At 37.6% G+C, this 14,409-nt stretch overlaps 1 protein-coding gene and 1 long non-coding RNA gene across 5 annotated transcripts in view; both read left to right on the top strand.

Moving 5' to 3' along the window:
- LOC306976908 overlaps positions 1 to 14,409 on the top strand; it is a 413,479-nt gene that overhangs the window by 40,603 nt on the left and 358,467 nt on the right. The gene's annotated exons all lie outside the window — the stretch shown is intronic.
- Positions 3,153 to 14,409, top strand: part of LOC306976850 (pre-B-cell leukemia transcription factor 1-like) — a 152,117-nt gene continuing 140,860 nt past the window's right edge. For all 4 annotated transcript variants that reach the window (XM_079574961.1, XM_079574960.1, XM_079574959.1 and 1 more), the window contains exons 1-2: positions 3,153 to 3,365; positions 4,663 to 4,736. In XM_079574961.1, the coding sequence (XP_079431087.1) occupies positions 3,160 to 3,365; positions 4,663 to 4,736 (280 nt within the window). In that variant the 5' untranslated portion in view covers positions 3,153 to 3,159. The remainder of the gene's footprint in view (positions 3,366 to 4,662; positions 4,737 to 14,409) is intronic.

Here is a 14,409-nt window from a genome sequence, read left to right as displayed (position 1 = left end):
GGAAAATCTCACTGAATTTACATTAATAGCCTGTAACATATAACCCCTGAACCCCCACCTGAACCAAGCACATTTCCTGGAGCCAAATCTAAAAGCGTCTTCAAAATAGGGACGAAAATGGTGATGAAAATGCAACAAAAAAGTGGTAAAAGAGCGACAAAAAACAGCCGGAAAAGTGACAATAACACGATAAAAAGGCGACAAAAACATGACTAAAGAGTGATGAAAAAGCAACAAAAAAGACACAAATGAGGGACTAAAAACGTGACCGAAGTGTGACAGAAACATGATGAAAACATGATCATAAATTGACCAAAACCAACAAACAAAAACCACAAAAAAACGATGAAAACACACACACACACACGCAAAAAAGAGACAAAATTACAACAAAAATGACAACGTGACAAAAAGTTATCAGTTTTGCAGGTCTTAGCTTTCAAATGAGGCATTACACTGGCCTATCGAGAAGCTTTTAGTTTTGGGTAAAGCCGAACTGGAGAAAATGTTCTCAGTTAAAGGACAGGGATATCTCGGAGAGCGATACCATGAGAGAGAATCCTCAGTGTGTACATGAGTGTCCCCGTACCCCTGGTTGGGAAACACTGACGTACTTCGTGTTAACTAGTGTCTTTTTGACCAAAGGTTTGACAGAAGCACAAACCTGATTATCTGCGTGCTTTACAGTTATGAACAAACACTGACATTGCAAGACAGACCTGCCTTTATTAATGCAAGTTTAAATGTTGATGTAGTTTTCTCTTCTTTATTGCTCCAATTGTTTTATTTATTTGTATGTATTTATTTTATCGGACGAAGCTGCGTTTTTGTGACTTTTCTGATTTTCTTTTTTTCTTTTGTGGCGTTTTTGTCACATTTTTGCCATGTTTTTCTCACTTTTTTGTCACATTTTAATCACTTTTTTGCCACATTTTTATCACTTTTTTGTCACATTTTTATCACTTTTTTGTCACATTTTTATCACTTTTTTGCCACATTTTTGTCATATTTTTATCACTTTTTTGTCACATTTTTATCACTTTTTTGTCACATTTTTATCACTTTTTTGTCACATTTTTGTCATATTTTTGCCACTTTTTTGTCACATTTTTATCACTTTTTTGTCACATTTTTGTCACAATTTCGCCACTTTTTTGTCACTTTTTTGTCACATTTTTATCACTTTTTTGTCACATTTTTGTCACTTTTTTGCCACATTTTTGCCACATTTTTGCCACATTTTTGTCACTTTTTTATCACTTTTTTGTCACATTTTTATCACTTTTTTGTCACATTTTTGTCACTTTTTTGTCACATTTTTATCACATTCCCATCACTTTTTTAAAATCACATTTTCGTCAAATTTCGTCACTTTTTCATCGCTTTTTGGTCACTTAACTGTTATTCTATAGTTGCCTTTTCATTCTGTTTTCATCCTCATTTTCATCTCATTTTTGTCGCTAGTTTAGATTATCTTTTAGGTTTAAGTCAAACTGGAGAAAAGTGGTACAAGACCTTAAAGCACTTCAGAAACAAAGTGGGCGAAAAATACCTCAATTGCTAAGAACAGACACAAGAGTGACTTTGAGTCTGGGGCGGTCAAACCTAACCTACTATCTGCATCATTTAACCCCTTAACTCCCACCTGAACCAAGCACATTTTCTCCAGTTTGGCTTTACCCCAGTCCAAAAGCTTCTGGAAAAAAGCTGTGAAAAGAGCCTGAGACGAAAACAATGATGGAAATGTGACAAAAAAGTGAGAAAACATTGACAAAAAAGGGACGAAAAATTGATGAAAAAGTGGCAAAAATGTCACAAGAAATTGACAAAAAATTTACAAAAAATGACAAAAATGTGACAACAAAATGACCAAAAAATTACAAAAATGTGATAAAATGTGACAACAAAATGACAAAAATGTGACAAAAAATAACAAAAATGTGACAAAATTTTGACCAAAAAATGACAAAAATGTGACAAAAAAATGACGAAAAATTGATAAAAAAATGGACGAAAAAATTGCAAAAATGTGACAAAAAATGACAAAAAATTGACACAATTTTGACAAAAAATGACAAAAATGTGACAAAAAATGACAAAAAAGTTACACAAATATGTGATAAAATGTGACAAAAATGTGATAAAATGTGACAAAAAAAATGGCAAAAATTTGACAAAAAATTTATTAAAAAAATTGACGAAAAAATGACAAAAAAGTTACAAAAATATGTGAGAACGTGAGAAAAATATGACAAAAATGTGATAAAAATGTGACCAAAAAATGGCAAAAATGTGACCAAAAAATTACAAAAAAAATATTTTAAAAAAATGATGAAAAAATGACAAAAATGTGACAAAATTTTGACTAAAAAATTACAAAAATGAGTTGAATAACCAACAAAAAAAGACGGAAAGAAATCTGATGACGTGAGAAAAAAGATCCTCTCGGTTCAGGCGGGAGTTAAGAGGTTAACTGCATTATTTAATTATCTGTTTTTATATATACAGTTTCTTGTACAGCACTTTGGTCGACAATGGTTGTTTTTAAATGTGCTTTATAAATAAAATCGACATTGACATTGACAGTTTATGTATCTGCACGTGCCTTCAGCTTTTTCCACACTGTCCCTGAATCCGCTGTTGCAAACGTGCGGCTCCGCTCGTGCAGACTCACGCGCCTGCTCTGGTTCAGCCCCTGCACTCCACTGTACCGCGCTCTCTCCCTGTGTGACAAAAGCGCGAGGATGGAGGCAGCCCGATAATAAATCCGCACGGGTGACTCGCGCAGACACAATTCGCGCCCGCTACACATTTTTTTTCCTCTCTCCCTTCCTCTCTCCTCTCCCCCCAAAGCGACTCGTCTCGTTCTTTCATTGAGTGTTGCGCGCGTGAGTGTGTTTTTTTTTTTTACGCACAGCCAACCTACTCCAGCGAACCACTTCAGATCACATTTCACAGCTGAGAAGGATAGCGGGAGAGAAGAGGAAGACTGGGTGAAAGCACTTCTGAATCTGCGCCAAAAGAAGAAGAAAAAAGGGGGAAACATCACCATCACCATCACCATCTTCCCGCGTGTTTGTTTTTTGTTTTTGAAGGATTTGGGTGAAGCGCGCGGCTGATTATACTTCCAGAGGAGAACCGCAGCGGAGAGAGGAGGCGATGGACGAGCAGCCGAGGTTGATGCACTCTCACGCCGGGGTAGGAGGCATGGCAGGGCACCCCGGTCTGCCGCAGCACATGCAGGAGAGCGCGGGAGGAGGAGGAGGAGGGGGCGCGGACGGCGACGGCAGGAAGCAGGACATTGGAGACATTTTACAGCAAATCATGACCATCACGGACCAGAGTTTGGACGAAGCGCAAGCCAGGTACACCGACGCTCGCGCATGGGGGGAAATGGATACGGAATAAAAAAAAAAACTGCTACCTGCAAACACCCGGGAAACGTGCATGGATTTACGTTATGACCACGTCAAAAAAAAAAAAAAAAAAAAAAATATCGAAAAAAAATAATCGAAAAATAAAATGAAATCGATAATTAAAATCGGTGATACTTTTGAATTACATTTTAAAGCAGTTAATACCGATTCACAGTGATATTGGAAAAATTATTGAAAAAGTGGCAAAAATGTCACAAGAAATTGACAAAAAATGGAGGAAAAATGACAAAAATGTGGAAAAAAAATGACCAAAAAAATGACTAAAATGTGACCAAAAATGTGATAAAATGTGACAAAAATATGACAAAAATGTGATAAAAATTGGACAAAAAATTGCAAAAATGTGACAAAAAAATGTTTGATATTTCAAAGCGGCACTAAAATATATAAAGGACACGAGGAGATAAATAAATAATACGATTCAAAAAATTTTTTTTGACGGGGACCGGGCTCGTGTCAGCGCGAAAATGCAAAGCAACTTCTTTGACTTGTGATACATAATTCATACCTCTGCAATCCAGGAGAAATTTACCAGAGCGAGAAGCATCGCATTACTGCAGCGGGAGCCGGGAATAGGATAAAAGAAAATTACTGGGACATTTGTGTAATATGTTTAACAGAAACATTAGGCTAATGCTATAGACGACGTATCACTGTGTTTTATGCTAATGAGCGTCTATCATATATGCGGTTTAAGCAAAATCCTGTCATTTCAAATTTTTTTGCGATAAAACGGCGGCAAATACAATACAATGAAAAAGTGACAATAACAAGCAAAAATCTGTTCGGTCTTAGCTTTCAAATGAGGCGCTACACTGTAAGTCTGTCGGGTCCAGTCGAGAAGCTTTTAGATTTATTTGTGTAAAGCTGGACTTGAGAGAAAGTGTGCTCGGTTAAGAGGTTCATTGAGTGTTTGATGGAAATGTGTGTGTAAGGCAAAGGAAAGAGTCGAAAAGCTTTGTGATGTAAATGTGACAAAATGAGTTTGAAATAAGTAAAAGTAAGGCTTATGCTGCTGTGGCTTTGAATTCAAATGAAAATATACAATTGAAAGGCAATTTTATTAAGTGAAAGGAGTGAAAGAGCGCAAAAAAAGAAGTCCTATATGTACATTTGTGAAAGGATAATTTGAGATGGATGAGATTTTAATTTGATTTACAAACTTCAGGAAATGTACAAATATTGTCTTTCATTCTCACCTTTTTTTCCCCCTCCCTTCTTTCAGGAAACACGCTCTGAACTGTCACCGAATGAAGCCCGCCCTCTTCAACGTTTTGTGCGAAATCAAAGAGAAAACAGGTAAGTGTTTTTTCTCCCCCCTCAATCGACCCGCCGGGCTGCTGCATCCTCCAGATTATCACGACTCAAACCCGGTTAGATCGCGCTTGTTTTCAGCTAGCACCTCGAAGAAGAGTCATTTTTTTCTTTTTACGTCGGTCACAACACAATCGCATCATAAATTTTCTCCTTGACGTGTGTTTCCTCCTTCGCCTGAAGTCGCGCCCGAACTCTTTCACAATATGGAAACTGCGGACAATTACCTCAAAATGGAGCTTATCAATTATGGTGTCAGAATGAGAAAGGGGCTGTGTTTTTTGTTTTTTTTTTCGAAGCAGGTTTCTTCTCCCCGCGCCGGTTACTGTCAAAGCGAGTGAATGCCTGTTTTGCCATTGCGTGTGTGCCTGTGTGTGTGTGTGTGCGTGTGTGTGTGTGTGTGTGTGTGTGTGTGTGTGTGTGTGGAGGACTCTTGCTTTGCCTGACGCTGAGAGGACTCGTGTTATAATAAGTATTGACTGCGATTGGAGCGAGGGGCAGTGAAACACGGGGAGGTTTCACAATGGCTCCTCTCTTGTCGTGCCAGTGGACAAAGCGCTGAGATGGATAGTGTGTGTTCTCCTGTTGTGTTTGACATCGCTGCACGTTGGTTTTTGAAATCCGGTGGGGGCTGCTTGACGTGAGGATAACAATATTTGTACGATATTTAGCTGCTTAAACCACACAGGAAGTTCCATCACATTTGGCACGCACTGCACCCTGTTTTTAATGCACTGTGTTATGTAGGGCTTACACGAATAATAATGGTGTCATAAAAGACTTGATAAAATAAATAAAACATTGCAACAGTAGAAATGGCATTGATAACAAAAGGGTAACAAGATTATGGAGCATGATAGGCTTGTTTAATGCCTTTAATATGCTAAGAGTGTTTATATGATTAAGAAAATTGCATCTGATGTCAACATAAGGTCTATTTAACAGAAGTGTCCATTCAATTTGAAGTCACTTTGAAATGCTGTAAAAGAATTTACTATAACAATAATAACAACTGTAAAAAGGGGTAGTTTTACATCTACCTACTCCTTTTCGGATTATAATGTTTTATTTTTTGTTTGTTATGTATCCACATAAGGAACAAATTCTAAATAAAAGACCACTACTGCATTTAAGCAAAAAATTTTTGATTAAGAATATGTTATATGATTAAGAAAATTACCTCTGATGTCAACATAAGGTCTATTTAACTTGGGTGACTTGATCAGACAAACAGAGGTGTCCATTCAATTTGAAATGCTGTAAAAGAATTTACTATAACAATAATAAACACTGTAAAAAGGGGTAGTTTTACGTCTACCTGCTCCTTTTCGGATTATAATGTTTTATTTTTTATCTGTTATGTATCCACATAAGGAACACATTCTAAATAAAAGACCACTACTGCATTTAAGCAAAAAATGTGTCAAAATTAGTACAAAATCTGGACCAAAACGAGGAAAATTACGGCTTAAACTGAACTGTTGCACATCGTGAAGTCCTCTTTTGGGTCGTTTTGGTCTTTGCGAGCAGAAAATGTGTAAATGTCAGAGAGATGGACGACTTCGGGGAGTTTTTTTGGCTTCCTGCAATACAGATGTTGTATCACTTAATATTGCGATTTTGATAATTTGCCGATATATAATATATATAGTGCGAAGAGAAAGTTCCTTTGCTTTGGAGTTCAATTCATTGTTTGATTTTGTGATGCTTTTGGAATATTTTTACTGTATTGCCAAAGCAGAAGTTCTTTTAAATTGTATTAGTCGTGGCAACATTAAAAGATGAGTAAAAGCCTTGTGATCTGCTGGTGAGGTTTTGCTTGTTTTAGTTTTTGAGCCTCGGTTTTAGAAAGTCTTCTCCTGCGTGGGCAACAGGTCGTGATTTGATGGACAATGTGTGGATGGCTGATCTGAACTGCTTGTGTCAGGCTGTGTTGAAGCCGTATTATTCTCTTCCTTTCTCATTACTTCACCTGATTTGCAACAATATTTTCTATTATGTCCCAGATTTCTTTGGGCAAACCAGTAGTTTTATTATAAATGATTGACACTGGGACTGCAAAATTGCTTTGTATGACTTTATCTCCGGTCTCACAATGGTAGCTTTAATTGTACTCGGCCCAACTCCGGTTTCCGTGGGGCTTTAAGAAGCATTAAAAGTGTCCAAACTGTGTAATTCCAAAAAAGATCCTTGGCTTTTACACGATGCGCCTTCTCAATGAGCTTCCAGACCGTCTGAAATTGTAGATCTTAATAGTTTTACTCATAATTTGAAAAGAAGATTTTAGATCATCAATCGTGTCAGCATTGATGAATTATTGTAAATTGTGGAGATTGTTTAGTTTTGTGTGTACATTTTTAGAAAAGGCATAGAATGTGTTTCATATAGTGATTTTATTGTAGATTAGATTTAAAGATTATAATTGTAATGCTTTGTGTACTCACCTGTCCAGGGACTGCGGATGGAAAATAGCTGCTGAGCTAAATCTGGTACAAACCATCTCCTCTTTTGTAAAGACTAATGGTTTTGTACATTGTCCCTGTTTCAATAAACAAATCAAGGCCTTAAATGTAATTAAAAAGCTTTAAAATGGATTCAAACTGGCATTAAATCTAAAATTCTTGGAAAATTATGACACTGCTCATCAATTTTTACTGTATAACTTTATTGAAAATACTAACAAATATGGTTTAAACTGTTTTTTGGGGTTTTTTTTGGCTTAAAAGTTTCCAATTTGCTCATTTCTATTTCCTCTGTTTGATGAAATGTTTGCAAGTCCTAACAAAGTAACTACATGCCGATTTCCTCTGCGTTTGTGGCATTATAATATAGAGTTTGTGCATTTAAAAAAAGCATTAAATTTGACTTTGTTTAAACCCCTAGGTCAGTTTGAAGCATGAAATCCGAAACGTGGCACAATGAGCCGGTTCAGTCTCTTCTGCAGCGCCTCACACTTGACCTCTGGGTCTCGCGCGTCTGCCGTGGTTTATGTTTTCTCGTCTGGAGTTTGTTTTCACTCTGGTTTCACCCCACGTGTACCCCCCCATGTACCCCCCGTAACGCTCTTAACACGAACCCGAAGCAGCGAAACAAACATGGTAACGTTTAAAGTTGAATCGAGACTCTGGGCTTTTTAAACGTCAGGACTAAAGCCGAGTCTGTGGCAGTAATAGATACGAGGGAGGTTTTTGTATCTTTAATGACAGCGCGGTTGGAAACGTTCATTTTATTTCACGAGTTCCAACACTTTAAGCTCAGTCAGAAGGAAAGAGCTTTGGGCCGGAGCAGGAAAGAAAAAGGAACCACTTGTAGGACAAAGTATATGATGAGTACTTTGACTTTTCTGAGATATAGATGTTTGGTCATTTACTGTAGATTTACATTAATACTGTATATTTAAAAGCATTTTCTTTCTTTTTGTCTGGTTATGTTCTTTTTTCCCCATGTGTGTTATAAATGTAATTTGTGGAAAAAATACGCCTGATTTGTGAAGTTTGCATTGAATTTTGATTTGTTTTTTGTGAATATATGATGAAAAGGGGTTTGACCTCTTAACCACCGTCCGAAGCGAGAACATTTTCTCCAATTTGGCATTACCCAAATCTAAGAGCCTCTTGCCAACATCGTGACAAAAGCGGATGGAAAACGAGGATGAAAACGCAATAAAAGAGCTACAAAAAAGTGACATAAAAACAATGAAAAAGAAGCAAAAATGTGGTGAAAAAGTGACAAAAAAAAGGTTTTGTAGGTCTTAGCTTTTGTTGGTCTGATAAAAGGTTAAAAATGAGATAAACTGTCTAGGTCAGGGCGATATGGCCTAAAATCTCTATCACAAAAAAAAAAAAAAAAAAAAATCACGATGATATAATTGACAATAGACAAACTGCTTCAAAATTCCAGCCTTACGACTTTTGGGAAGATTAATGCAAAAGTATTTCATTCTTTTTTAGCGGCGTACTCACTTCCTCACAAATATGATCTACTCAAGCAGTTTTATCCTTCATTTCATTTCACTTTTTAAGCACCTGTGTCCTACAGTCAGTGTTTATGCTGCACAGATGGAGCTGAGCGTATCATAAATTATATTGTGTCCACAACGATTAAAAATGACAACACGATAACGATATGTGATACGATATGGCCCAATATGTAATACCTAGTGTCTTTCTAAAAGAACCTAAAATACTAATTCGTAATCAAGAAGACATAATGAATGTAATAAAAGAAAAGAAGGACTTAAAGGACCTATACCTGAATTTGTTTTCTTTTTGTATGGTAAAAATATGTGTGCCCCATTTAAGTATGTTGTAAAAGTAGTCATTTGTGAAAAAAATCAGCCTGATGCCTGACATTTGCACCATATTATGATTGTTGTTGATTGTTGTGTATGGTCACAAAAGGGGTTCACCTTTTTCATCACATATTGACGCCGAAGGATGGCGGTAAAAATGCCAATTTCGTGACATATTGACTAAAAAGGTTCAAAATGAGGTATAGTCCCTTTAAAGCATTGGCAGCAGGACTCAATCAATCTTTATTGTTTACTTTATTTGTCGCAGAACTGATAGTTTTAGCAACATTATACTGTGTGCTTTAAAGTCCAAGGGGTTTCGAGGCTGTAGCTGGGAATAGCATAATAGAACAATACATATAATAAAAGGTATTTTCATTGTAGTTCATCGAATTTTAATATATACAAATTGTCTAATTGTCTGATTTGATGAGGCATGTGCTTTATGCTGTGGTGCTCCTGGTTTGTTCGACTCTTTTGGGGGGAAAGTTTGGAAAGTGTAGTAACTTGATTAGACGATAATACTGCGTGCCTTGACTTTGTAGTTTTGCAGTAACACTACAGTAAAGGTAAAGGTGCTCTGTCTGAGAGGGAGCGCGGGGGGGGGGTGACTGGTGAACCCTCGTGGCTCGCTCTCCTCCTTTCGTGCGTTGTGTGGTGTTTTCTTTTCGGCGTTGGGGAGGGACCGAGTTGCGCTCAGTGCTCGACTCCCCGCTCGGCTCAGGGTTCACCCAGAGTTCGGCTGCCTGCTCGCGCACAAAGCGTCCCGGCCCTTTTTCCTGCCTGCGCCGTTACTCTTCGGTTTGTAAGGTGAAGTCTGGAGAGGTGCGCGAGAGGCAGGAAGCTCAGGAAGAAAGAGCTGGATTTTGTTTACAACTTCACAGCGTTTCGGTGCAGAAGTAAAATCCAGAGTTTAGGGAAATCACCTCTTGATGCCGGGACTTCTTATCGAAGTATAAATTAAGATTTATACTTCCAGAAAGTTCCAAAAAGCTCATGCGCAAACTTACTCTACTCTTTTTGCGCAGTGATACTTTGTTGTCTGTCCATAAACCTTTATATTATTCATATTATACAATTTTAACACTATACCTCTGTCTCTATCAGAGTCTTAAAAGGTTGAGAAACAGTACAGTTAGGTGTAAAATTATAAGCAATTGCTCATTTAGTTTATTTTCTTCATATAATTGCATTAACATTCTTTAAAAACACATTAATATGGCGGTACTGTGCTAACAGGTGAAAGACAAGAGAGACAAGATGAAGAAATATATATATGTAAAGTATAATCCTCTTAACCCATTACCCCCCTGCCTTAACAGAGCGCATTTTCTCCTGTTCGTACAGTACAACGTCTCATTTGAAAGCTAAGGCCCGACAAAACTGATCCTAACTTTTTTGTTGCTGTGTTTTTGTCATATTTTTGTAATTTTTATGTTGTGTCTTCGTATTTTTAAATATTTTTTTTACGTGTTTTCATAGTTTTTTTTGTCTTGATTTTGTTGTTTTTTTAATTGTTTTTTTCCATTGCTTTTTTATCATGGTTTCGCCACTTTTTAGTCCCTTTTTTTGTCGTATGATTGTCGCTTTTTCTGGCATATTTTTGTCGCTCTTTTGTTGCTTTTTTCTGTTGCTTTTTGTCACATTTTTGTTGCTTGATATTTGTGCATATTTGACCTTTTAGTGACTCAGTGGCGTTATAGGTGCGGCATGGCACCTTTGCTTTCCCTCACAGTGGCCTTTATGGTGCTCCATGGATACAGACGGCATCTCGTCATAGAAGGGGGCATGGCTTCGCCGAGGGGGGAAATAGAATCTCTTTTTTGCTATTTTCTGGTGGAATATGAACTTATTCTTCACACATAAATAAAGTCAGGTGTAAATCGGGTCGATATGGATATTTTCTCACAGCAGATTGTTCAATAGAAGTGAAAAAACGGCAGTTGTAGCTAGCGCTAGCTAACCGTTAGCATTAGCCCGATGCTAACATGTAGCATCAAGTTAGCATTCTCTGTTTTTTAATGTATTTATGGGCTGTTGAACCACTTTGCTCCTCCCCATGTCTTTGTATCTTTATTTAGTAGAAACTATATTCATAATTCAACATTTATTAAAGTAGTTTTTGCATAATTAGAAAAAGTTTAGATTTTTTTCAAAATTGTTTTCCCCCTTAACTGTTTGCAAACATGACCATATATGGGCGATTCCAGAGATGCCGTCTGTATCTATATCATTTTTTTTTTCGGGTTCGTACCAGAAACTATCCAGGAATCCCAAAACAATTGATTCTGGAGCATCATAGAGGCAAAGGTGCCACGCTGCACCCAAAACGCCACTGAGTCACTAAAAGCTCAAATATGCACAAATATCAATTTTTTTTTACATAGTGCACCTTTAAGTTAAATCTCTCATGAAGTGTATCCTCCTGTGTGTTTAACCGCGCAGACCGAGGCTAGCGTTTGCCCTGAAGTGTGTGTGTACATGTTGTATATATTTCAAAAAAAGCGCTGACAGCACCTGCGGGACACAATGGCCGCGCGTTGATCCGGGACTTGAACCCGTGACCTCCGGAGTGTGTATTTTTACTGGGATGAAAAAGTGGGACGGTGCTCCGAAATGCGGCTGGTTGTATAAACAAAGCTCGCAGACGCGCAGGAAGGAGCGCTTGATTTAGGGTCTGGGGCGCTCCTCTGTACCTGCTCCGGCCCAAACACACTTCAAAGCGGAGGCATTTTTCACGTCCAAGGCCCCGTCTCTGTCCGTGAGAACCGCGGAGACGGCCGTCCTAATAGGAGCCGGAGCAGGAGTATGAAAACATATTCGTTTTGTTACAGAACGCGTCTGGAATGTGGGATCGTACGGTTGGACTTTGTGGAGCTGTGAAAAAGTACTTTGTTGAAGTAATTATGGCAGTTCTAAGTCATTTTGAAAAGAGCAATACAGATCGGGAGTCTTTATACTGAAACAAATGTCCAGTTAAAACAGTGTGGCCCAATCTTTGGTTATTATAGCCTCAAAAACAGTTAAAACCTCTCTTAAGGGAATCCAGTTGAACGTTTGCTGCCCTTAGAGTCATACAAAAAGCGTCCAACAAAAGCTTGGACAACCCTGAGTAAGATAAAAATAATCAATGAAACCTTTAAAGGGACTATACAGAGTTTAAAAATGTTGAATTATGTATTTTCCTCCCCCTACCTGTTCCAGCCATGTCCTAATGTGTAGAATGAGACATATTTACCACAACTGCCTCTAAAATCCTGCACTGTCACTCAAAAAGTTGTTAATTCGGGTCCGAAGTGCCGTCATGCACGATATATAGAAGGTGCAGTTACATGTATAACCTGAGGTGGCAGTAGTGAGAATAAAATGACGAACTTGCATCTGGCCCCTTTAAGATCCAAAGGAGTTGACTTAGCCTTTTTAAAGAGATGAATTCAAGACAAAATAAAGCACAATACACATGAAAACTTTAAAATGTTTTCTATACAAAACTCCTGTACAATCGAGAGCTTATACAAACACTTACTGTCCAAAAGTGTTATATTTACAAGACTGTTGTAAAGGTCAGAACAATATCTCGCCAAGTTATTGTTCTCGAAGCATCAACAAATATACTAAATCACTGCTGTTTTCCATCTGATACAGAGTTATATTTTTGTCCTTGCAGAGCAGCGGTGCCCAAAGTGCGGCCCGGGGGCCAAATGCGGCCCTCAGACCAATTTATGGTGGCCCTCAAGCTTCTTATTGAATCGGCACACATTGCCAGAGATGATGCTTATTAGGGCTGCACAATATATCGCAAAAAATATATATCGTATCGTGATATTAGGTGATGCAAAATCCGTATCGTGAAAAGCCACAATATATCGTAACATCACTAAAGCCGTCATCGGACTGAGAACAACACGCTTTTAGCAAACTCAGCCAAAAAAATAGCACTGAATTTATAAATGTGTAAAAGCTCCAGTTTCCTAATTTTAGTCTTGTGCTGATGTAGTGTTTTTAAGTCTTGTTTTGATACAATTTGCTGAATAACTAATTTCTGTAGTTTAGGGCTGAACAATATGGACACATTTTATATCTCGATGTTCATGCCAGATATCTCAACATCGATGCGATACAATATAACTATTAGAAACATGTAAACATAATACCAAAGAGTGCAGTTTTATTTTTTTATAAACTCAACAAGAGTTTATAAAATATATCTTCATAACTTAAATGATTGGAAAAGTCCAGTTTTAAATCACTTTCATATTTCATGCAGCATTAATGTTGATGTACCCACCATCAGTGACCCAGCCGTAGTTTCAGTAGTTTTGTTTACTTTTTAAATAGTTTTTGCTCATGGACAGTAATATCTGCTTGGTAAGAACGTTGCAGATTTATTAAGTGATGTTTATTTCTTTAAATGTTTTTTCACCTGTGCAGCTTTTTCAGTCACTTCATTAAAATAAACAAAAATCCCCATTACAAAACCCAACATGCAATAAAATGCTGAAGTGTAGATGTTAAAAACTCTGTGTTTTAAAGGGGCTAGATCAGTGTTTTTCAACCATTTTTGAGCCAAGGCACATTTTTTTCATTGAAAAAATCACGAGGCACACCGCCAGCAGAAAATACTAAAAAATGTAACCTTGTAGCCTATATTCAATTGTTCACATCAAAGTGTCTTGAATAGGAACACCGTATAGTCTCACTACCCACAATGCCACAGTCACCACCACCTGCCGCATCCATGCATCACTAATTCTCTTGTTTCAAAGAAATTAGCGACCTAATATGGAGTATTTACTACATGGTTACTCTACTCTAGAGAGCACAGACACTCGAAAACGGTACAATATTTGTGGATAATAATGAATTTGTTAAAAAAAAAAAAATAGGTGAAATTGGATAATTTTCCAAGGCACACCAGAGTGGTTGAAAAACACTGGTCTAGATGCAAGTTAACCATTTTATACTCACTACTGCCACCTCAGGTCATACGTGTAACGGCACCTTCTATATTAATCTCGTGCATGACGGCAATTCGGACCCGAAGTCACACAGTTTTTGAGTGACAGTGCAGGATTTTAGAGGCAGTTGTGGTGAACAGGTCTGAGCTCATTCTACACATTAGGACATGGCTGGAGGAAAATACTTAATTTTAACATTTTTAAACTCCCTATAGTCCCTTTAATGTTTGAGATGATTAGATTGTAAACTTTTTTTCTTCAGCTTATCAAGGTTTCCCCCCATCCGGAGCCACCGCCTCCAGTGCGCCACGTTTAACGGCCTCTCCGCCTGCCCTCTAAGTGGAAATATTAATTATCATGTCAGAGCCCAATCCAAATGTTTGCTATTTATGCGTCTAATACAGCCGTC

This window comes from Gobius niger, assembly GCF_951799975.1.
Source record: "Gobius niger genome assembly, chromosome: 17".
NCBI lineage: Eukaryota > Metazoa > Chordata > Actinopteri > Gobiiformes > Gobiidae > Gobius > Gobius niger.
Note: the sequence above shows the minus strand (reverse complement) of the source record. Positions and strands in the feature narration are given on the sequence as shown.